At 41.5% G+C, this 25881-nt stretch overlaps 1 protein-coding gene across 3 annotated transcripts in view; it reads left to right on the top strand.

Annotated features, from left to right (window-relative positions):
* Positions 1–25881, top strand: part of LOC135201657 (protein diaphanous-like) — a 316869-nt gene that overhangs the window by 40585 nt on the left and 250403 nt on the right. For all 3 annotated transcript variants that reach the window (XM_064230760.1, XM_064230761.1, XM_064230762.1), the window contains 2 exons: positions 7961–8098; positions 25642–25794. In XM_064230760.1, the coding sequence (XP_064086830.1) occupies positions 8063–8098; positions 25642–25794 (189 nt within the window). In that variant the 5' untranslated portion in view covers positions 7961–8062. The remainder of the gene's footprint in view (positions 1–7960; positions 8099–25641; positions 25795–25881) is intronic.

The raw sequence follows: 25881 nt of genomic DNA, 5'->3' as shown, positions 1-25881 counted from the left end.
AATCTACGGAAATACGAAACCATTCCAAGAAATCTCATGGCCTGTTTTTTATTGGTCGGGCTTGTGAAATTTACGATAGCTTCTATGTTCCAATCTTTTGGACAGATTTTACCAATACCTACTTATGTCCTAAATAAGTAATAGAGGCTTTCCCAAATTTGCATTTCCTTAGATTAAGAACAAGATTCGCTTTTGTAAGGGCTTCCAAGACTCTTGCTAAAATCCTTACATGATCCTCCCAAATCTCTGAGAATATCACAAGATCATCTAAGTACACGACACAGTTGTTGATATCATTTAAAACTTTATTCATTAACCTTTGGAAGGTACTGGCTGCATTCTTATTCATTAACCTTTGGAAGGTATCGGCTGCATTCTTCAAGCCAAAAGCCATAACATTGGGCTCGAAACTACCAGATGGCTTTATAAAGGTGGATATTTTCTGGGCACGTTCACTCAAAGGTACTTGCCAATAAACTTTAGCTAAATCAAGCTTTGAAATGAATTTGGAATTTCTGATTCTATCTAAGCAATCGTCAATCTTGGGTAAGAGAAAATTACTTTGCTTAGTTACACTGTTTATTTTCTAGAAATCAATCCACAATCTATCTGATCCATCCTCCTTTTTCACCAGAACTACCGGGGTACTCCATTCATTCTCGCTAGGTACAGTGGTACCTCGAGATACGAAATTAATCCGTTCTGAGGCGGCCTTCGTATCATGAGTTTTTCATATCTTGAACCGCATTTTACATGTAAAATGCCTAATCCGTTCCAAGCCCTACAAAAACACCCCAGTAAATTATATTTCCAGGCCTGCAACACATGTTCTAGGGTTACGACACCGATCCAGCGGAAGAAATATGACTCCAAAAAGGCAAAATACTGTACATACTTGAGTAATATTCAACTCCATGTAATGTTCAACCCCATTTTTACTGCATATATTAGGACTTTAGCATATGTCCCTTAGCAATAAGCCTAGCCTATGTTAGCAGTTGCTACTGTAGCCTAGTCTATGATTTTGACATCTAAACCTAAGAAGCTAAAAGCTTAGAATATGCCAATAAAATGTATAAATAATCAGTATGTACTCATTTCAAATAATTATTAATTAATCACTAACTATAATGCACAAACAAACAAAAAAAAACCTTCCAATCATTTGTTTACATTCAGCTCTTACGAGTACCAAACGATTGCCAAGCAATCACTTTTCCTAGCACACAGTAAGCCATAAATTTTCATTATCTCTCTTCAACTACTGAAACTACCAAACAGTATAATAACCATTCATTTCTATTCTTTATTCTAATTTTACCTAATGTTTTTTTTTTTATTAAATGTATTGCATGAATAAGTTTTTCTATTTACAGCATCCTTTTACCAATAGAATGCACAGAGAACAAGGGGTAGATGCTGACCAATAGGAGAGCAGGATCTTATGGGGTGACTAGCATCAGGAACCAATGGGAGAGCGGGAGGATGGTGGCGAGTTTACTCAGTTGGTGGCGCGCGAGTTTTAAAATTGTTCTCTGTGGTCCGGGCGAATCTCGGGACTTTACAGCAACAACCTTTCGTAACTTGAACTATTTTCATATGTAGAGCCAAAAAAATCTTTGTATTTGCTTTCGTATCTTGAGTTTTTCGTAAGTTGAGCCTTTCGTATGTCGAGGTACCACTGTACTATCAAATCATTATCTAGCATGTAACTAATTTCCTCCCCCATAGATTTTGCTTTTTCTGGACTCAGACGATATGGACTGCCTAATGGGTTTTGTGTCCTGAAACTCAATATCATGTTCTAAAATATTGGTTAGACATAGTTTGTCACTAATAGTTTCAGGATAATTCACTAAAACATAATGTATTTCCCTCAGTTTTTCCTTTTCTAAACTGATTAAAAACTTCGAAATTCTTAAGCACCTCAGAGTTTTTCTCAAAACTAATTTCTTTCTGTGACACCATTACTACAGGCACGGGGTGTTTGTTTTATTTCTTGAGCAAGTTTACATGCATCATATTGCTCTACGCTTACCCATATCGATTAAATAATTTAGATTTCCCTTCTTTTCTAAATTTGAAAAAGGACCTTCTTTCTGGACTAATACTAAAACTTTATCTCCCACACAGAAACTTCTTTCTTTTGCTCTAAGATCATGTTTCCTTTTAGTTTCCCATTGACTTTCACTCTTGTTTGCCTTTGCTAGTTGCCAAGCATCTCTTAAATTGTTTTTATAATACTCTAGATTAGTTATATAGTCCTCTCTACCTTCTTTAAACATTAAATTACATTTTAACATTTCCAAAGGACCTTTAGCGGTGTGACCAAAAGCCAGCTCGAAAGGACTTAATCCTGTAGTCATTCGGTGTCAACCGTATAGCTAACAAAACAAAAGGTAACTTTTCTTCCCAGTCATGTTCAAAGTTATTACACGGTTTTCGTAAACAACTCTTTAACGATTGGTGAAACCGCTCCACAATGCCTTGTGATTTAGGGTGTGGTAAGGTGTGGAAGTTATGAGTTTAATACCTAACTTTCATTCTATTCCTGAAATATTTGGATACCAAATTACTGCCATTATCACTGTATAGTACGAGGCAGACCAAACTTAGAAAAATAATCTAATAAGCGTTTAACGACGGTCCTTGCATTACAGCTTCTTATGGGTATGGCCTCTGGATAGTGAGTTAGTCTATCAATGATTGTTAGCAGATATATACGTACTCCCTTCCTTACTTCTAGGCAATGGTCTGACCATATCGATAACTGCATTCTCAAAAGGTTCACCTACTGAAGGAATATTACACAACGGAGATCTTGGAATTACGTGATTCGGTTTTCCGGCAATTTGGCATTCATGACAATATGTGAAAAGGGGGAAACAGTGCGGTAATAAAATACTTGCTGGCCAGTTTTGCAGCTGTTGAGATCAGTGCTTGAAGCAAGAGCTTCACAAAAGGGGACAGTAGAAACTTCAAATGGCTTCTTATCTTTGTTCTGCAGGAAGGAATGCCTTAGTCTTGAAACTTGAAGGGCGGGTAACTTCTCAAAGCCACTTGCAGGACGTCGGGATCTCTCTCTCTGTGACTACGGACTTTACTTGTTTCCGTTCCCACTATCTCTTGTGCATCCTTTTCATTCGGGGTGGGGCTGAAAGGGCGAAGCATAACCAGCGAACGTCACCGTCCCTCGGCAGAAACTTTTGAGAAGGCTCTCGACGAAAGGTTACATCATATTTAAAACACGTTATTTCTAATGACGACCGTGTGCTGGAGTTCCACAAAACACCAGAGTATTCTCGAACAATCATGAGAACAGACGCCTCAAACACGTGCGGGAATGCCTCCTTGCTGCAGACCTACTGAAGAAGATACATTTTCCTTTCCTTCAATATATGTTTCTTTGCTATAGAGCGATTACCATGACAGTGGTCAACCCGAAGCACAGGACTTTGAACTTGAAAACCTTCTCTCTGTGAGAGAAGCGGAACATGAAAACCTTAGTCTCCGAGAGAGAAGTGAAGGAACTTGCTGGACGACGGATGAATAGGGATCTGGAAGTACGCGTCCTGTAGATCTATCGACAGCATGAAATCGTTTTTCCTCACAGCTGCCAAAACCGATCGCAAGGTCTCCATCTTGAACCTCATCTTCTTGACGAAATGATTCAAGGTGGATAGGTTGATCACAGGTCTCCAACCCAGTCACCTTGGGCACCAAGAAGATGTGACTGTAAAACTCTGGAGATGGACGCACCACTCCCTCTATCGCACCTCCCCTCCAGTATTTTCTGCACTTCCCCTTGAAGAGCTAAGAACTTCGGAGAATCTTGGGGATGCACTCGCCTGAGCAGAGGTCTGTCTGAGAGAGGGGGTTGGCGTTAGAAGTTGAAAAGTAGTAGATACCCCACCAGAAGGACATCTACTACCAACTTCTCCGCCCCAAAACTCTGCCACTTGGCTCACTGGCCCAAAGGAGAGGAAGAGGCGCCCAACCTATCGATGACCCCCTTATTTCTACCCCTGGAGCCCCTCCTTGACCCGTAAGAGCAGGACCGAAAGGGACGTTGGTCCTCCGACTTAGGCGGAGACCACGAATGAGAGGGCCCAGCCAAAACTGAACTCCAAGACAGCTTACCAGGCGACGATCTCTGCATTTGCTGCAGAACAGGAGGAGGAGGAGAAGGGGGACATCTCTGAGAATGAGACTCTGACTTGGACACAGCCTGGTGCACCAACCTGTCCTTCGTGTCAGCTCGCCACCCGTCTATCATGTCCTCTAGCTCAGTCTGAGGAAACAGGAATTGAGAATCCAATAGATCCCCATTCCTGAGCACCAACAAGGGACTCAGGGTCAACCGATCTTGCCATCCTGGACAACGCCGCGTCTCCTCTGATCAGAAGATTAGCCTACAAATTGACACTAAGATACTATGCAAGATACAAAAATGCCTTGCCCCCAGACTGCAAAAAACTGGCAAGAGAAGAAGCACTCACCAACCCTTCTGGGGACCTGTCAGACACAATCTTGGCAATGGCTGTCGACCATATGTCTAACCATGACACCTTCTGGAACATGGAGGCTGCCGTAGACTCCAAAGCCGAGGCATCCTGCAGAGACAAGGACAGCACCACCGACCTCACCTGCTCCAAAGTCAACCATGGTTTGAGATGTATAATGTCTGGGTTAAGGTGATGAGGCAACAAGCAGAGTTCATAGCATAATACTTCCTATCCCTCGTGAGTGGTGGAGGAAGCAACTTGGAAAAACCCCTTTACCGAAGAGGCCACTCCCGATCTGACACAGAAGCATTCACCTTTTGCAAGACCAAGTGGACATGCCCCGATAAGGGAAGATGAAACTACGACTTAGGATCTTGCTTAGCCTCCAGTAAGGCTTCCAAGCAAGTATGAGTGAAAGACGACTGAGCCAGGTTCCTACTCTCCTACTACACCAAGAGAAGCTTCTCACCATTTCAGCAGTTAAGGGCTATCGAGCTGCTCTCGGTTTAGTCCTTCGGCTGAAAGGAGTAGAAATCTCCTCTTCTCTGGAAATTTAACTTTTGATGAGAAGCTTCAAAAGGTCTTGTCTACCCAGGGAGGCCCTCTGCGTTGGACGTGACTTGTTCTGAGTAGCCTGATTCGTGCACCGTACGAACCTTTACGGGAGTCGTCAGATAGGGATCTGACCCTCAGGACTCAAAACTCAGCAGTCTCTGATGCTAGGTTTAGGTCCTTCATGATTCCCTCTCTGTAGGACTTCATAAATAATGATGCTGATGGGATGCTACCTTGTTCTGAAGAGGACTCGACACCTCTGTCCTGAGTGCCGGCGACTCTTTGTTAGTACTGGCTCATCCAAGAACACGATTTCTTTCTGTCTTTGTTAGACAATTAGAAGGGTGTACTCTGCTGCTGCCACAGATGACTCTAGTACTCCTTGGCTTAGAACTCATGGAGTCAGGGTCATTGGTCAAACCCTCACATTCTGGAAGAATATGTCAGTCCATCAGGTTCTGAAGGTGGGGTTGTGGTCTAGGCAGACCTCCTTCTATCTTCCGGACATTGCCCACAAGTCTTTGGACACTTTTTTTTCTTGGGACCTGCTGATGCTGCTCAACAAGTTGTGTAGCTTACCCAGCTCCTTGAGCAGGACAAGATTTCATCTCGCCCTAGATGTGTGGTTGTGGATGTAGGAATGCATAATGGATGACTGGCTCTCTTCTCCACCCTTTATCCTCCTCTTCTTCCTTTGGGGAGAGAGGGGATTTGGCTGTTACATGCTGGAACTGGCTCCGATGCAGGGAAGTGTCACAATAAGCACCCATTCTATTAATCTTGTAGATTGTAGAAGCAACTACCCCTTCATTCCAGCTTATTTTTCTTGAGGCTCTTTTATTCCCTAATTTGGAAAAAAGCCCTGAAGTCTGATGAATGGTCACACAGTTCCTGTACATACTCCGATCATTTTATCAGAGGCATGATTCCCATCACTCTTACAACCAGGAAGAGAATGAAGGTGTTTGAGCTCCAATCAGTTTTTGAGACTTACTTCAGATTCCTCCCTCCAATAATGTCTTCCTACTATAAAGGACCATTGGTTTGTATATTGTATAGGAAAAAATGACAATTTTTAAAAGCATGTAAATTGAATTTTTCCTAAGTATACAAACCTGAGGTCCTTTACACCTTATGCCCTCCTTATGACACCCCTCGATCTGATTCCTGGGCCAAAAGCAAAGTGGAGTTTGTATGTGTGGGTGGGCGGGGCCCCTGCCACCTGATAGGTAGTTTAACTACTTAACTACCCCCCTGTAGGGGGTTAGTACTGTCAATGCACCTCATGCAGTGCACTGTAGGCATTACTTGAGGATCTTTGCCGTTTCCCTTCGGCCCCTAGCTGCACCCCCTTTCATTTCTTTTACTGTACCTCTGTTCATGTTCTCTTTATTCCTTCTTACTTTCCACCCTCTTCTAACAATTGTTTCATAGTGCAACTGCGAGGTTTTCCTCCTGTTACACACCTTTCAAACCTTTCTACTCTCCTTTTTCCTTACAGCGCTGAATGACCTCATAGGTCCCAGTGCTTGGCCTTTGCCTAAATTATATATTCCACAACTACTTAACTACCTTGTTCAAAAGTCTAGTGGCTATTTTCCAGCCTTTGCTGAAAGTAATTCCTAATATAAAGGACCTCAGGTTTGTAGAGGTAGGAAAAATACAATTTACTGCTTTTGAAAATTGTCATCCTAAATACTATACACTTACCAAGTACATACTAATTACAAATCAGAGCCCTCCCTCCTCCCTGCATATGGGAAAAGGGCAAAAACAATTGAAATCCTTGCTAAACTTGTTCCTCTCCTACCCCTGAAAGTGGGTGGGGCTAGCACCTACACCAAAACTAGCACTACTGCGATTTTCAACATTTTTAAGCTGTGGGCGAGTGAAACTGTGATCAATGTAATTACTTAATAAGTACTATATAGTACATTTATAAAACTATTTAATCTTAAAAATTTCACTTTTCCTTTTTCACTTTAGTGATATGACAATGACAATTCAGCTGATCATTGGCATATAGCAAGTTAGACCATTTTCCATAAACTATTTGAATAGTAAGCATACACTATATTGCTCTTATAGTGTAGATCAGTATTTATGTTTTTTGTAGGCACTGCAATATCACATTGTTCAATATGAGATATCTATCCTCCCTGTACATACTGTAAAACTGCTGAACAGTCATTCTGACATTCATTGATAACAGAGTAATAACTTTTGATAGTTTATGATACCAAGCATAAGTTCTACATGCCCTTAGTAGTACTACTTGTTTTTTTGACAAAGCTATTTATGCATGTTTAGATTTATCTATTACAGTAGTTGATTATCTCGGTTGGGAATTTATTTATTGGTAGTACACTGTATATGTTTTTCCCTTTACTCCAATTTGAATTAGTTCATATTTTCCTTCTGTTCTGTGAAAGCTTGATTTGCATATCAATGGCATTTTTAGCATGGTTCATATGAATAGTCTCAGATTTAAAATAAGTTTGAATTTTCTGGACTGACTGCCTTAGGTGGATGAAAACTGAGGATTATGATTTAATATGTACAGTGAAGTGCTGTACTTGGCCTACCACAGTTTCTAGGTTACATTTTCTGAGAACTGGTTACAATATTGCATTTACTTTGATTATGCCTTGGATTTCTTAGGAGTAAAGAAGACTTAACTTATTGTTGTATGCATGTAAGAATTTTGCACATTTAATGTATCTAGTTTATCAAATGGAATAAGAATGTTTTGGATAGTAGGGTTGGAAACTGTAAATCAGAATGGTTTTTGTAACTGAAAACCTAAGTACTACATCAGCTATTGTTAATCTGTGTGTCTGTATTTTCTTGAAATTTAATATCATGTTAAATTAGCTTATGAGAATTTCTTTTATTTGCAGGCTAGTGTGTGGCAGTGCAGTAATCCAATGTACCAACAGAAACCTAGTCTAATTTGACCCTAGTAGTGTAGTCTAGTTGTACATGCCACCCTTACCTCCACCATGTCTCGAAACGACAAATCCAAGTCTGGGAGTTTCGTAAGTGTTCACTTTCATTGCATCTTCTCTCATCTTGTGTGCATGGTTCATGTAGCAGAGAATGTTTCACCTTGATATTTACTGTGTTGCCAACTGAGTCATGTTGATCAGGTCAATAATTGGGTGGTATTCATCACTTGTTTTTTTCTTATCCGGATTAGTTTTATAGAAACATACAGATAATTGGTATGATAAGGTTACATTTTTAATATAATGATACTGATCTGAAACTTTGTAACATTTATGTGCTTTAATTAATTATATGGTTATTGAATATATTTGGTTATAGTGTGTTGAATTCAGAAACTAGCTACCATGTCGCTTTCCTTGAATGGGGAATTTTTCTGGTTGTGCATTGTCTTCCTGTCATTGCTAATATTGTGCACCATATTGTAATTAGAATCTAATATTTCATACATTCAACTTACCTGTCAGATATATACATAGCTATCGACTCCGTCGTCCCCGACAGAAATTCAAATTTCGCGGCACTCGCTACAGGTAGGTCAGGTGATCTACCGCCCTGCTCTGGGTGGCAGGACTAGGAACCATTCCCGTTTTCTAATCAGATTCTCTCTGTCGCCGGTGGTATCAACATTGTTGTTACTTCCTCCTGACTAGAATTCTTTTTTCACTACGCTTTTGATCATCTCTCGCTGATATTTGGTGACGTACTTGGATCGTTGTTTGGCATTCGCTATCGTGGACTGTTTTTTGGACTTGGTTTTGGAATTCGTGAATATGTCTGACTCTAGTGTTAGTTTCAGGGTGTGTGTGAATGAGGGCTGTAAGGTGAGGATTCCGAAAGCTTCGGTAGATCCTCACACTACATGCAGTGGTTGTAGAATGGTTGAATGCTCGATTGAGAATACGTGTAACGAGTGTGAGAAACTGAGTGCGCAAGAGTGGAAGAATCTAACTTCTTACTTGAAGAAGTTAGAGAAAGATAGAGAGAGGAAAGCGGCTTACAAAACCCGTAGAATGTCTACATCTCGTGATTTACTGTCTAGTTCTGTAGCTTCTTCCTCTGATAATCATGCCCATTCTGTTTCAGCCCGTTCACAAATTGCTAATCCCTCTAGTTCTGCTTCGGAAATAGCGGAACTCAGAGCTTCCCTTCAGAAAATGCAGGAAAAGATGGCAGCATTGGAAGGTAAGGAAAGTGAATGTGGTTTCGCTAGTGATATTAGTGTCCCCAGTGTAGTGGAGGGGGCGTCTGGTCGTCTCTGCGACGCTCCCAGGCCTAGACCTCTTCCAAGCTCCCTGGCCGGGAGGAGAAGGAAAGTCGAAAGCCGTACGGGGGTTGTGGAGAATCCCCAACGATCAGGCGTCCCTTCGGCAGAATCTATCATATCACAAACTGCCAAGGACCGCTATAGGAAAAGCGTCCTTCGAGAGTGCTTTTCATCTTCTAGTTCGCCCTCTCGAGAAGAGGATGGAAGGAGTCGAAACTTTCCCGTCCGCTGAAGAGGAGTATGAAAGACATGACTCAATTCTAGTCCCGAGCGCTTCTCTGAAGAAGATGCGCCTTCGGTAATAAAGAAGGCTAGAAAACAATCAGACTCTGGGTCTGGAGGAGATCCTAGAGCGCCTTCCAGATCTCCCTCTCCTGATTCGAAAGATTCCTCAACCAGGAAAATTTTAATGAATGTGCAGGAACAATTAGCCTCGTTGGTAGGAGTTCTTTATAAGGAGCCTACTCGTAAGAAGGATGATAGGCTTCCTATTAAAAGATCTAAATACCGATCCCCTGTCACGCGCAACGAGCCTTCCAGGGGAGGTGTCGCACAGGCGACCATCTCCGGCGGGAACGGTGCGTTAGACAGGAGAGAAGTAAGAAAGGAAGTTACTCCTGTCAAGAGTTTGGTGTTGGGGAGGCTCCAGCCAGGAGCCAGGCTCCGAGTAGGCGCAAAGAGCCAGAGTATTCAGTACAACGTTCAAGATCTTCAACCAAGTGCCAAGAGTTAACTGAAGAAGAAGATCGTGTTAGGAGGGTAGAGCGCTTGTTAAACGAAAAGCGCCTACCATGATCAATACTCCTACTAAACACCATACGCATTCCAAAAATCAGGAGTATTTGGAGCGACATACTCCTGCCAGGCGCCAGGAGTCTTCGGACCTCGATACTCCTCCCAGGCGCCAGGAGTATTCTGAACTTAATACTCCTCCCAGGCGCCAGGAGTATTCTGAACTTAATACTCCTCCCAGGCGCCAGGAGTATTCCGAACTTTATACTCCTCCCAGGCGCCAGGAGTATTCTGAACTTAATACTCCTCCCAGGCACCAGGAGTATTCGCAACAAGATGCGCCTACCAGACGCCAGGAGTATTCGAAGCGCGTTGCGCCTGCCAAGCACCAGGAGTATTCCAAACACGTTACTCCTTCCAGGCGAGATACTCCTGCCACACGCCAGGCGCATTCCCTGCATGAAGAGCCTGACATCCGACAGGAGTCATCCAAGCGTCAATCTTTGAGCAAAGAGAGAGTAACTCTTAGTCCCTCTCCAATTAGAAGTGCTTCTTCGGAAAGGAAGAGAGTAGGGGAAGAAACAGAAGAAAGAAGGGAGCCTTCTCCTTCCGAGCCTATGAACCAGAAGATGCCTCGGAGGATGAAATGAAGGAAGGATTTTCTAATTACAAAGTTCTTTCGTCCCTTCTTTTGGAAGAATATGGAGACTCTTTAACGCCAGCCGCTCCTCCTTCTCCACACGCTCTGTTTTCGAGCACGAAAACGCACAAGTCTTCCTCTTTCCTAAAAATGAAGCCTGCTATATCTATGAGGAGGGCGCTACAATCTCTTGACTCCTGGTTCAAGAAGAAGAAGGAGTTAGGAAGGACAGTCTTTTGTATGCCTCCCGCTAAACTTACGGGGAGGAGAGGCATTTGGTACGAAACGGGAGAAAATATGGGATTGTCTCTGTCCGTTTCAGCTAAGTCAGACTTCTCGAGTTTAGTAGACTCATCGAGAAGACACTTCCTTGAATTCAGCAAAAGTAACATGGGGTCTTTCGGAAACGGACCACCTCCTCAAAGGACTTTTTCACACTTTAGAAGTTTTTAACTTCTTAGATTGGTCCCTTGGGGTTCTTGCCAAGAAGTCTCATGAAAAGGAACAACTGGACCCAGAAAACCCTAAATAGCATCCTCACATGCATTGATAAGGCTGTTCAGGATGGATCGGCTGAAGTATGCTCCCTCTTTGGTGCAGGAGTTTTAAAGAAGAGGGCGGTTCACAGTGCTTTCCTCACGAAGGCCGTCTCTCCTTCGCAAAGGTCCGCCTTATTGTTTGCGCCTCTCTCAGAACATCTTTTTCCCTCGCAGTTGGTGAAGGATATTGCCCATTCACTGACTGAAAAGGCCACCCAGGATCTCCTTAGACAATCCTCAAGGAAAAATAGACCTGTGGCCAGTGAGGAAAAGAAAGTGGCTCGTCCAGCTCAGCAGCAGCCCTTTCGAGGAGGCCTTCCAGCTAGATCTATCGCCAGAAGGAAGTCAACCGAGAAAAGGGGCAGGTCTTCCTTCCATCCCTTTAAGAAGGGAAAGTGAGAAATATCATCCTCCAAACACCTGTAGGAGCCAGGTTACATTTCTTTGCGAAAGCCTGGGAAGACATAGGATCAAATCCTTGGACGATGTCAATCATCAAGAAGGGTTATTACATCCCATTAAAGGACAGTCCTCCCTTGACAACGTCACCGAGGGAACTGTCCGCCAGATACAAGGACCCTGTTCTGATGGATACTCTTCGTCAGATGGTGGAACAGATGTGGGACAAAAGAGCAATAGAGTTGGTGCTGGATTGCAGCTCCCCGGGGTTTTACAATCGCTTGTTTCTTGTAGCAAAAGCCTCGGGGGGATGGAGACCGGTACTGGATGTAAGTGCGCTGAACAAATTCGTAAAACAACAGAAGTTCAGCATGGAAACGTCTGCTCAGTCCTTGCAGCACTGCGTCAAGGAGATTGGATGGCGTCCCTAGACCTTCAGGACGCATATTTCCACATCCCGATCCACCATTCGTCGAGGAAGTACCTTCGATTTATGTTCGAGGGAAGAATCTATCAGTTCAGGGCCCTGTGTTTCGGCCTTTCCACGGCTCCTCAAGTCTTTACGGACGTGATGAAAAATGTATCAAGACACTTACATTTGAAAGGGATAAACGTCTCCCTGTACCTGGACGACTGGCTCATCAGAGCCAGGTCTCAAAAGCAGTGTTTGGAGGACCTGTCAACAACACTGGAAATTGACAAAATCATTTGGATTGTCGTGTTTGGAGGACCTCGTCAACAACACTGGAATTGACAAAATCATTGGGATTGATCGTGAACCTCGAGAAGTCTCAGATGATCCCCAGCCAGAACGTGGTTTATCTGGGGATTCAGATGGATTCTCGGGTTTTCGAGTTTTTCCCTCTCAAGAGAGAATAAGGAAAGGCTGTGCCACGGTATCGAACTTCTTAGGGAAAGAGCGCACTTCAGCGAGGGAATGGCTGAGCCTTCTGGGGACCCTTTCCTCGCTCGAACAGTTCTTTCCCCTAGGAAGACTACATCTTCGTCCGCTTCAGTTCTTCCTGAGAAGAAGTTGGAGTTGGAAGACAGGACAGCTCTCGGACACGTTTCCAATCTCGGAGGAAATAAAAATCATTTAAAGTGGTGGTTGATTCCCTTAAAAGAAAACAAAGGAGTATCCTTGCAAGTACGGAACCCAAGCCTGACATTGTTCTCAGACGCGTCGGAGTCGGGCTGGGGTGCATCATTGGGATCCAAAGAAGTGTCAGGCACCTGGTCGGCAGAACAGGTGTCATGGCACATAAATTGCAAGGAGCTTTTAGCAATTCACCTTGCGCTAAAGAGCTTCGAACACATAGTCAGAGGCAAGGTCGTACAGATAAACTCAGACAATACGACCGCTCTGGCTTATGTCAAGAAACAAGGAGGGACTCACTCTTTCGCTCTGTACGAGCTGGCAAGAGATCTGTTGATTTGGGCGAACCAAAGGAAGGTAGTTCTTCTAACGAGGTTTGTCCAAGGGGAGAGGAATGTGAGAGCGGACAGACTGAGCAGGAGGTTCCAGGTCCTTCCCACAGAATGGACACTCCACTCAGAAGTCTGTCAGAGCCTTTGGTATCTTTGGGGGAGGCCTCAAATAGATCTTTTCGCCACATTCCTCTCCAAAAGGATAGACACATTTTGTGCCCTAGTGGAAGATCCCAGGGCTTATGCAACAGACGCCTTTCTCCTGGACTGGTCAGGGCTAGATGTTTACGCTTTTCCCCCGTTCAAGATACTGGGGGAAGTAGTCAGAAAATTCGTGGCATCCGAAGGAACCAAAATGACTCTGATTGCTCCGTATTGGCCATCTTAGATTTGGTTCACAGAGGTGATGGAGTGGACAGTGGACTTCCCCAGATCTCTTCCAAACAGAATAGATCTGCTCAAACAACCCCACTTCGAGAGGTACCATCAAAACCTTCCCGCTCTTGCTCTGACTGCCTTTCGACTATCGAAAGACTTGTCAGAGCGAGAGGGTTTTCTCGCCCATGGCCAGCAAGCGCAATTGCGAGAGCCCGCAGATCATCTACTAGGCGAGTGTACCAATCGAAGTGGGAGGTTTTCAGAAGCTGGTGCAGGTCGAAGAAGCTGTCCTCTTCCAGTACCTCTGTGACCGAAATTGCGGATTTCCTTCTATTTCTTAGAGAAAAGTCGCATCTCTCTGTACCGACTATTAAGGGGTACAGGAGTATGCTTTCAGCAGTCTTTAGAAACAAGGGATTAGATCTAACGAATGATAAGGATTTGCACGACCTCATTCGTTCCTTCGAAACATCAAAGTCACTTGAACTTAAGGTTCCAAGCTGGAACTTAGATGTGGTTCTTAAATTTCTATCCTCCGAAGAATTCGAACCACCACACACTGCTTGATTTCGTAATATCACTAGAAATGTTTGTTTCTGATGTCTCTTGCAACGGCAAAAGAGAGTCAGTGAGTTGCACGCCCTTCTTGAATCACGAGTCGGCTTCAAAGGAGACTCTGCAATTTGTTCATTCCAGTCTCTCTTTCTAGCCAAAAATGAAAACCCTTCGAATCCCTGGCCCAGGAGCTTCGAGGTAAAAGGACTTTCTAGTTTGGTGGGCAGAGAGGCAGAAAGATCCCTTTGCCCAGTTAGAGCTCTTAAATTCTATCTGGACAGGAAGAAGCAGTTGGGGGGTTCGCAAAAAGGTCTTTGGTGCTCAGTAAAAGACCCCAAGAGAGCAATGTCCAAGAACGCCTTAGCCTTCTTTGTTAGAAGTGTTATTACGGAAGCTCATAAGAATTGTCCAGATGATTCTTTTAATCTTTTAAGAGTGAGAGCCCACGAAGTTAGGGCAATCGCAACCTCTGTTGCGTTCCAAAGAAATATGTCACTTAAAAACATTTTGGATGCAACTTATTGGAGATGCAAATCTGTGTTTGCATCTCATTATTTAAAAGATGTGCGAGTTACGTATGAGAAATGTTTTTCTCTAGGTCCGTTTGTGTCAGCACAGACGGTTCTGGGTAAGGGAGCTAGCACCGATCCTTAATAATGTATGTAACCCTCTTGTTGGATGTGTTCTTGAGTTTCCTGTGCATGGAATTGTCAGGTGTCGCACAGGCGACCTTCACTTCTCTTCACTAGGAGATCGAGTGACAGCTGACTTTTAGAGGGGTACAAAAATTTTTTTTTTGTATTATTGTGTGTGTGGTTATTGAGTTTGTGGTTGTTTGCTAAGAGTTTGGGGATAGCTCTTGGCAATCTTAGAACTAACACGGGTGTTAGGTTCGGGTGATCGGGATCAGTTGTGTGCTCCTTAAATAAAGGCGTGTTGTCATATAAGCGGATGTGCTCCCATTGACAAATGCCAGTTAGGTTCTGTCAAGTAAGTGGATGATACCCCATCGACAGATCCACAAGAACTCTTGGCCACAGATCACTATCTTGCTAAGGCTCTTGAGGTGAAGCAGACTCCTAGACAGCAGTCACGAAGTCTTCCACCTGATAAGGTAGGAACCAAGGTCTATAAATACCTACAACATAAGTTGTTTACCTGTCTAGTCAGTAGTTAGCTGTCTCTTGCCCTCCACCAAAGGGTGTCAATCAGCTATGTATATATCTGACAGGTAAGTTGAATGTATGAAAGTGATATTGTTATGATACAATAAAGTTTCATACATACTTACCTGGCAGATATATACAATTGAAGACCCACCCAGCCTCCCCGCAGGAGACAGGTGGAAGAGAGAATCTGATTAGAAAACGGGAATGGTTCCTAGTCCTGCCACCCAGAGCAGGGCGGTAGATCACCTGACCTACCTGTAGCGAGTGCCGCGAAATTTGAATTTCTGTCGGGGACGACGGAGTCGATAGCTATGTATATATCTGCCAGGTAAGTATGTATGAAACTTTATTGTATCATAACAATATCATTTTGTTGGAGAAAAACATAACCTCAGAAAATGTTTTAGTGAAATGATTTTATAAGAAATTGTTTGTTTTAAGTGATTTTAGAAAATGAAGTGAATTATAAGAAATGGGAAATATGGAAAACCCAAGTTGTTTCAGTGTGCTCACTTTTCTTCTTAAGCAAAATATTGTGAATGATTTTCCCCAGTTTATCCATAATGAGTACTACATATTCTTGCTGATCCTACCATTATAACTGCTAAACCTGAATATACAGTACCCTGTAAGTATGATGGCATTAGTGTGTAACAAACATGTTTGAAGTTAGAACGATTGATAATAGAAATCTACCAACTGTAATGGTGTGCATTAATCGATAAAAGTTATTCTTATTTCATTTGTTTCATACTAACCTGCAGAATGTATATTTGCATGTACCTTTCATGCCCATTAACTGGACGACAACCTACCAACATTGAATCCTAAACTTTCAATACACATTAAAATATCACATACATATAGATGTCTATTACACATATAATACAGCCACATATATATCCTTAAATACATATACTATATGCAAAATTTACACCAAAAACAATAGGCAACAAACCAAATGGTCTCAAAAAATTAGACCACTGTAGCTTGTTTCTGGTTGTTGTAAAAGTTAAAATGACCTGATTCCCCCACCCCTTTGGGGGAGCAACAGAGCTCCCTCCAACACCAAGACATTCCTTTCTTTGTCACTGTCCACTGCATCTGATGCTCGACAGCTCTTCTTTGTATTGGGCAACAATCAAACTATTAGTTATTGTACATTTGTCTGCATTATAATGGAAGATTTATCCAGTCATAGCAGCACAGCTTCATCATCTTCAATGAACACAAGACACTGCACTTCTTGCCACAGGCGGCTAAGTGTTAAATTTGATGTTGATGGTCATACTATCTGCTCTAGTAATTGTAGGGGGTGTGACTGCTTCGAGATTAGCTGCGATCAGTGTAAGGATTTGTCTGACTTACAATGTGGGGAGTATGCGACTTTCATTAAGTCAGTACCTATTATTAGGGATAATAATAGCAAGCGTAGGACTAAAAGTAAGCGTATAGCTGCAGATGTGCAGGATAATAGCGTAGACTTTCCTTCGTTCTTGCGCATGTATGTGCAAGATCTTGCAGTGTTACTAGACCTTTCAGTATTACCAGATCTCACAGTGTTACCAGATCTGCAAGAGTGTAGATGAATCGTTCAGACTTATAGCATCATCGGACTGTGAGGTGGGCCAAACAGTGAGATCAGGTGTATGTTTCAATGGTTTGAGCTCTATTCTTGGTAACTATAGAGATATTGTAGATAGTCAGATCAAAGATTTAGCTGATGTTGTTAGGGATTTGGCTAATCATGTTTATTCCAGCTCCCCCGGTCTTGTTTTGCCTTTGCCTGTGAGTGATCCCGTCAAACTCGGTGCTTTCATTACCGCACCATTCCACAGGTAGTGGGGAGGTTCTGATTGGAGTGCATATCAGGACCATGGTTTCTAGAGTCTCTTTCCCCTGATATTCAGCTAGATAAGGATAGTGATGTTGATCTTGAAGACGATTGGGAAGATCTGTGTAGGCTAGGTCGGGCAGTTATGTTATGAGACTTTGTTCCAGCCACGTGATTGTGTATTTTATGGGATGAGCAAGCTCCTAGACCTGTAGAGGAATTGTCTCCTATGCAGATTTTTGTATTCCATGATGGTTGGGGAATTATCCTCCTAGACTAATTACTGTTTATTCTGACTCGGGGGATAGTTTGGTTTCTATTGGGGGTAATAACCTTAATATTGGGACTAGTTTTGGGAAGGTTGAAGAGAGCGGAACACCTCCGGGCGTTAGTTTTCCCATAGTATGAAAAAAGTGTAGCTATTGGTAGGGAGAGGAAGGATGTTTTTGGCAGGGTGAAATCTTCCATAGAAGGTGTGCGCTCTGGCTAGTAATGAGGTCTCAGTTTGGGTCAAGCAGGCTGAGTCGTCCTTACAGCCCTCGGTTGCTGCTTCTTCATCAGTCTGGGTGGAGGAATCTCTGGAGGTGATTGTTTTTGACAGGGAAGGGGTTGATCAGAACTCAGTTTCTGCCTTACTGAATATTGCAGAGATTGCAGAGAATTTTTCCAATAAGATTTGCGATTCTGGGGAATGAGAGGCAGCCTCAGTGAACTTTTCCCTGAGGCTAGAGGTCTTTCGGTTCAGGCTAAACAGTGTTCTTCAGGTCAGGCATCCAGGTTTGTCAGAGGAAGCATCACCTTTTTCCCTTCGGCAGTGGAACCTTCATGAGATTGTTGAAACAGCAGGAGATATTGTTAGTGATAGGGCAATTGCCAAGGTTTCAGAGGGTAAGCCAGCTAAGACATTCAGGAAGAAATATTTTAGTTTCAAGTTCCTCATGTTCAGCTCAGACCTTGAACGAGAATATGGTTAATTTATTATCTGCTTCTGGTAAGTCTTTGAAGGCTCAGGTTAGGATTTCAGTGGATGATTGCTCAAAATTGGAAGGGTCCTTGGGTACCGTGACTGAGATTGTTAATTCTTTGGTTTTGGTGTGGTCAGCAAACGATGCCGTTGTCTCAATTCATGGTCTTATTGATGACAACTTGTCCCTTTACCATCAATTTGTGAATAGTTTTAATGCCTCCCTGAAATGGCTTATGTCAGAGATGTTTAACTTTAAGATCTTTCTTGCAGGTAGAAGTAGGAACTTTATTTAGGACATGCTTCTGCCACTCTTTCAGACCTAAACAAGAAGAAACTAAGAGCATCATCATTTTTAGGAGGGGTTCTCATTGGTGAAGCAGTTCTGAAAAAAGCCTTAGATGATTCTAATCTTGAGGTCATGAGGTGTGATCAGGCATTGCTTTTACATGTAGTTGAGCAGAGTAAGAATAAGCCAACCATTGTCATTCATCAGCCTTCTGGTTCTTGGAGGCCCCAGGCTTCAGAGAAGATGAAACTGGTTTTGCAGGACAAGTCTGGGGGTCCTTGTAAGAAATTTAGGGGAGGGAATTCTCAGTGTTTAAGTGTTGGTAGGGGTAATTCCTCTGCTTCTGGTGGGCAACAGTCTGCTTCACTTGGGAGGGGGCAAAATTGTGGGAAATAGGGTCCATCTCCTTTGCAGGGGCCAATAGAGGGCTGGTTAGGACAGTATTGGGAAGTTGGGAGTCCTTAGGAGTAGAACAATGGGTCATGCAAGTCCTTGAGGAAGGGTATATGGTTTCCTTGGTGTCCATTCCTCTGCAGTCAAACACCCCTATCCAGTTTGACAGTTATTCTCCCACTTCGACCAAGGGGAGAGCTCTAGAGGCTGAGATAATTTTCCATCAATAGGTTACTACAGTCTGATGTTCGTTGTAGGGAAGGCAACTGGGGGTTGGAGACCTGTTACAGATTTCTCTCATCTCAACAAGCACATGCTCAGAACCTCACTCAAGATGTAGACACCCAGATCAGTTCTTGCAATTCGTCAGGACAATTGGATGTTCTCCATCAACCTCAAGGATGCATTTCTTCAGGTCCCAATTCACCCTCAGTTTCATCATCATCTCAGGTTTTGTTGGGATGGGAAGGTATGGCAGGCAATTTTGAGTGATGTGCTTTGGCCTCTCCACAGCCCCTGAAGTATTTGCTTGGTTGATGGCCCCAATATCAGGTCTTCTTCACTCTCAAGGCATTCAAATACTCAGGTACTTGGACGTCTGGCTAATTCTTGCAAGCAATGTAAAAGAAGCTCTCCATGGGAAGGAGATTGTTTTAATTTTATGTTCCCAGTGAGATTTAACAATCAATCTCGACAATTCAGACCTCATTACAAAGCAAGAAGCTAGTATATATACGTATATCTAAGAATGAGGATTCAGACTGCAGTTTTGAAGGCTTTTTTGACAACAAATAGATACAATTCAAAGCTGTATAGGAGAGTTTTTAGGTCAAGAAAGTCCCCTGATAACTCTGTGGCTTCGTCTGTTGGGGTATCTGAAATTGATGATAGCACTAGACCCCTTGGGGAGACGTCAGGTTCAGGCTTTGCAGCATATGCTTCACAGAAATTGGTAAGGAGAGGACCAGGCAATCAGAATTCCATGGGACTTAGAGATATGGGAGAATCTTCAATGGTGGGCAATGGATTACAATATCCTTCAAAGTGTGTCTCTGAGATCAAGTTTTCCAGATCTGATGTTGTCATGTGACGCCCCAGATCAGGGCTGGGGAACAGAAGCAGGGAGGTCGTATGCGGCAGGGAGATGGACAAAGGAGGAGCAAGAAAAGCCCATCAATTGGCGAGAGCTGAAGGCAGTCCAGCTAAGTCTTCATCACTTTTGCCAACAGTGCAGTCTGGTGTGGTGGCCGTCTTCTCAGATAATTTTGTGGCAGTATCATGCTTGAGAAAAGAAGGCGGCACCAAATCGCAGGCTCTAAATTGCCTGGCTCAAGAGATCCTTTGTGGACCAAAGTCCATCCTCACAGGTAGGCAGCAGTGATGGGAGTTTTAATGAACCAAGACCTATTGTGTCTGGAGTTTCACAGTTCAGTGTTCTTGGCCCACGGTTATTTTTAGTGTATACAAGTGTCATGGTTGTTGGCCTGGAAAACAAGATTGTTCAGTATGCCGACGATGACCGGATCAGTGAATGGTGTAGTTGGAGGGATATGAGGCTGAACTGCAGTAAAACGAAAACTGTTGATTAGTAGATCTAGTACAGATGTTTCACCCCATCCTCTCCTTCAGGTGTTTGGAACTTTGCTGAACAAGTCTGAAGCCCTAACTATTCTAGGTGTAACCTTTGACTCTCATCTAACTTTTGAGAAACCTTTAATGAAACTTTCAGCAAATGCTCCACAAAAGTTAGGCATTGTTTGTAAGGCTTTATATTTATAATTGATAAAATCAATGCAACTTGTTTTAGGTCATTTGTACTCCCTTTACTAGAATACTGTTCACCAGTGTGGATGTCTGCTTCCGCCAGAGATTCATCTCTTTTACATAGTGGTTTGTGGTAGTAGGTTTGTTTCCTAATAGTACTAGTAATAGTTATGACTTGGACCATTGACAGATGGTCTCGTTTGTCACTTTTTCATAAGTTTATTTCAACCGAAATCTTTCACATTCACAATTGATCCCTGATCCCCCTTATCTGCCAAGAGCAACCAGATTCACTGAACAGCAGCATCAATATGCAGTAAATGTTCCTTGCTGTCGAACTTCTCGGTTCCAGAGGGCCTTTGTTCCTCATATTGTTGACTGTGGAACAGCATCCTAGAGGAAGTTGTGCAATTGGAACTTTAGAAGTTCAAGTGAAGGTGCAATACATTACTACCCTAATACTGCTATGCTCCTTGCATTTTAATACATTTTATCTATTTGTTGATTTATTAATTAATTTTTTATAAGTTGTATCTCTTCTCTCTGTATTTCCCTTGACCTTGTCTTACTTCCTCAAAATGAGCACTATACTCTTTGGAAGCTTGAATTTCAAGTCAGTGGCCCCTGTGATCTTGTTCCATATGAATAAGTTTCATCTTCTGAATATAATAGTAATAATACCAAGGGAAAGGTAGTGTTCACATGTTTACCCTTCAGTCTTATGATAGTATCTGCTGCCAAAGGATCTGGGATTAAATTTTTATCGGGTAATTACATCGTCACCTTGCTTGGCGTTGGCTCCCCTATAACAGCTTCATCCTCCCAGTTGGGCTTTCTTTTTCATAGAGTGTACACCAATCTACTTGACCCCTGTGTCCCTTTGGGGTATTCCTTCTATGTATTCTTTGGAAAAAGAGAGAGATCGTTCTATGTATACTCTGGAAGAAATGAGAGATGTTTCCTTGCCATCTCATTAATTTGCAGTTTTCTCTGTAATCTTCTTGGCTGCTTTGGCTGGACTCTAGTAGATGATCTGTTATGATTCATTTTTATTCTGCCTTACAACTACCACACCTCATTCCCTCTGTGAGGTGTGAGGAGGTTGCCAGTCCTCCTGCCAAGGTCATAGTACTCCAGATGCTTCTTACTTCTAGTGCTGGCCAATTGGAAGGCAAGGTTCACATTTCCCTTCTGACCCTGTGTTCTTTCAACAGAATTCCAATCTTTAGCAAGGTTACGCATTAAGAGCATGATCCTGATTGACACTTTCTTCCCTTTTCTACAAGAGAGCACCTGTAGGCCTCTGGATTCTTTATCCCTATCCATACAGCGGTTGGTCAACTGTTGTGTAGTTTTCATTCCTCCATATGGATAAATCTACATACTTCTGTCCCAGGGTGTGCCTACCCAGCCATTGGATAGGTTGATTCTTTTTGTGCTGGACTGGGAGATGCAGGAAGTTAAACAACTGATCACCTCTCTATTTCTAAGATATGGTAATAGTATTCTCTCTGTCCCCTTTAACAAGGATGATGGGCTATCAGATGACTGAACCTTTTTCCCCCAATGCTAGATTGTATAGGAAGTTAACAAGAGTTAGTCCTCCCTCACTGATATGACAGAGAATCTCACATTTCCCTTCTGACCCTGTGTTCTTTCAACAGAATTCCAATCTTTAGCAAGGTTACGCATTAAGAGCATGATCCTGATTGACACTTTCTTCCCTTTTCTACAAGAGAGCACCTGTAGGCCTCTGGATTCTTTATCCCTATCCATACAGCGGTTGGTCAACTGTTGTGTAGTTTTCATTCCTCCATATGGATAAATCTACATACTTCTGTCCCAGGGTGTGCCTACCCAGCCATTGGATAGGTTGATTCTTTTTGTGCTGGACTGGGAGATGCAGGAAGTTAAACAACTGATCACCTCTCTATTTCTAAGATATGGTAATAGTATTCTCTCTGTCCCCTTTAACAAGGATGATGGGCTATCAGATGACTGAACCTTTTTCCCCCAATGCTAGATTGTATAGGAAGTTAACAAGAGTTAGTCCTCCCTCACTGATATGACAGAGAATCTCACAATTCTGGATGTATGTTTGACCATCCCTCCAGTCTGTCATTTTGCAGACTTATGGGATGTAGCAAAGGTTAACGACCTCACTTCCCTCAACTTTTGTAATACTAGTACTAGTCAATTCTGTTAGATGACCCCCCCACTTCATGAGTACATTTTATTTTTTGTAAGAAGAAACCAAATTTTTAACCCTTAAACGCCGAAGCGGTAAAAAAAAATAATGTCTCCCGTGTGCCGGAGGTGTTTCAGAGTGAGCGCGGAAGCGGAAAAAATATTTTTTTCAAAAAATCACAGCGCGCTTAGTTTTCAAGATTAAGAGTTCATTTTTGGCTCCTTTTTTTTTGTCATTGCCTGAAGTTTAGTATGCAACCATCAGAAATGAAAAAATTATCATTATCATATATAAATAATGCGATATATGATAGCGCAAAAACGAAATTTCATATATAATTGTATTCAAATCGCGCTGTGCGCGAAACGGTTAAAGGTAACGAGTTACTTTTTTTCGTTGTAATATACACTAAATTGCGATCATTTTGGTATATAACACATTGTAAAACGATAAAAGCAACACAGAGAAAATATTATCGCAAAATAATGCATGAATTCGTACCGCGCGAACGTAAAAAAATATTTTTTTCAAAAATTCACCATAAATCTAAATATTGTCCTAGAGACTTCCAATTTTTTTTCTTTCAAATGAAGATAAAAACCTGATTGAATATTACTATAATGTAAGAATATTAGCTTACAAATGCAGTTTTCGACCATATCTGACGAGTTAAAGTTGACCGAATGTTGAATTTTTTTATATATATTTTTTTATATGCAATTATTTCGGAAATAAGAAAAGCTACAACCTTCAAATATTTTTCGTTTTATTCTACATGAAATTGCACACATTTTTATATATAAAAATCTATGAAATGCCTAATATGAAACGGAGCAAATATTCCGAGAATGGGACTCACGCATTTCGGAGATTTGTGGCGGAGAATCCGAGCGCGGAGGGAAGGAAAGTTTATTTTTTTAAATTCACCATAAATCTAAATATTGTGCTAGAGACTTCGAATTTGTTTCAAGATGAAGATAAATGACTGAATATTACTAGACTGCAAGAGTTTTAGCTTACAATTGCATTTTTCGACCATTTCGGTAGAGTCAAAATTGACCGAACGTGGTTTTTTTCTATTTATCATGATTTATATGCAAATATTTCAAAAATGAGAAAAGTTACAACCTTCAATTATTTGTTGTTGTATTCTACATGAAATTGCACACATTTCCATATATAAAACTTTATGTAACGGCTAATTTGAAATGGTGCAAACATTACCACAATCGCACGTATGATTTTTTCGGAAGAGTTACCGCTCGGACGTAAAGAAAATGTTATTTTTTTCATAAATTCACCATAAATCGAAATATTGTGCTAGAGACTTCCAATTTGTTGCAAAATGAAGGTAAATGCTTGAATATTACTAGAATATAAGCGTTTTAGCTTACAATTGCGTTTTTCGACCATTTCGGTAGAGTCAAAGTTGACCGAAGGTTGAAAATTTGTCACTTATCATATTTTATATGAAAATATTTCAAAATTGATAAAAGCTACAACCATGGGTTATTTTTAGTTGTATTGTGCATGAAATTGCGCACATTTTCATATTAAAAACTTTATGTAACGGCTAATTTAAAATGGTGCAAACATTACCACAATCGCATGTATGATTTTTTTCGGAAGAGTTACCGGGCGGACGTAAGGAAAACGTTTTTTCATAAATTCACCATAAATCGAAATATTGTGCTAGAGACTTCCAATTAGTTGCAAAATGAAGGTAAATGATTGAATTTTACTAAAATATAAGAGTTTTAGCTTACAATTGCGTTTTTTGACCATTTCGGTAGAGTCAAAGTTGACCGAAGGTTGAAATTTTGGCACTTATCGTTATGTATATGAAAATATCTCAAAACTGATAAAAGCTACAATCAGGAGTATTTTATTGTTGTATTGTACATAAAAATGCGCACATTTTCATATATAATACTCCATGTAACGGCTAATTTAAAATGGTACAAAAATTATGTCGAAGTGACGAAATAATTTCCGAGATGTGTCACAGATACTTTTTAGTGCGGCAAGAAAGAAATTCGCGCTTGCGCGCCTGCGTAACGATTGTAAACAAAACAACACCTTGATCCGTGAACTCCCAGCATCCCCCAAGGCGCGTGATTCAAGAGTTTTCGGCTGGTAGGCCTAAAATTATTTTTCCGCGAATTTTTAAAAAAAACTTTTGTATGTCGACGTAAAATGCGTCCAGTCGGCACCCGAGAGACAAAAAATGTTGACGTAAAATACGTCCAGTCGGCGTTTAAGGGTTAAGATGAAATGTATTTTTCCCAGATATTCAAGCCAGAACCATTTATAATAATCCCACCTCAACCAACCCAACAACATTCCCGTTTCCTATAGGAAACTGATGAATTACCAGCAGATTAGTGGCAGTTCCCTGCCACTTACCTGGTTTCCACATATTAACCAATGTTCACCAAGTTTCAACCTTTTCTAGCTCCTGCTTGGAATACTATTATATGAAAAATGGGTTTGTAAACCTATGAAAAATACAAGTTATCTTTATATTTTTTATATTTTATTAATAAGAGCCCAGCAGCTTTTTATGACGTAATTCCTGGTTCGGTAAGAACTATGCATGCAGATATCATTAGTTTAAAAAGAATTAAAATTTTATTAAAGCAATTTATTAGTAAGGGAAAAAAATAGTATGTCTGAAATTTGATGTGATTTTCCTTAACAGCATTTTGTTAATTCATTATATAATGTCTATAAATCTTTTATTAGTTGTAGTGGATAGATTATTGAAGTTGCCAAAGATTCATTAGGCTTTTACATTAACTGGTAATATATGTTATCAGTTTTACAAATACTCAGTGTTGGATGCTGTTCACTACTACTGATTTTTCTCAGTATCATATTTGTAGCTTGGATTCAAAATAATTTCTTACCCATCATTACCCATCATTTATAACTAAGTTTTGTAAGTGACTTTCCTTGTTAATCTTAAGAAAAACTAATACTTTTATGATGGAACAGTTGAGATAAAATTATATTAAATATTTTTTTTCCTCACAGCTGGACAAAATGGACAAGATGCTTTCAGGAACATCAAAAAAGAAGACGGTTGGGAGAGAACGAGGGGGAAACCTCCCAAGACCTAATTCTGATCTTCATCTTGATGAACTGGAAGAAGATCAGTATAATCTTGACAATCTTTCTGATGACCAGGTATGGAGTTAATCAGAATTTGGGTAAATCAATTTTGTGTTAACTAAATGTTTATAGAATCTGTTGTTTTGCATAACTGTATACTAT

This window comes from Macrobrachium nipponense, chromosome 28 (assembly GCF_015104395.2).
Source record: "Macrobrachium nipponense isolate FS-2020 chromosome 28, ASM1510439v2, whole genome shotgun sequence".
NCBI classification, from domain to species: domain Eukaryota; kingdom Metazoa; phylum Arthropoda; class Malacostraca; order Decapoda; family Palaemonidae; genus Macrobrachium; species Macrobrachium nipponense.
This window is presented reverse-complemented; position numbering and strand designations above follow the sequence as displayed.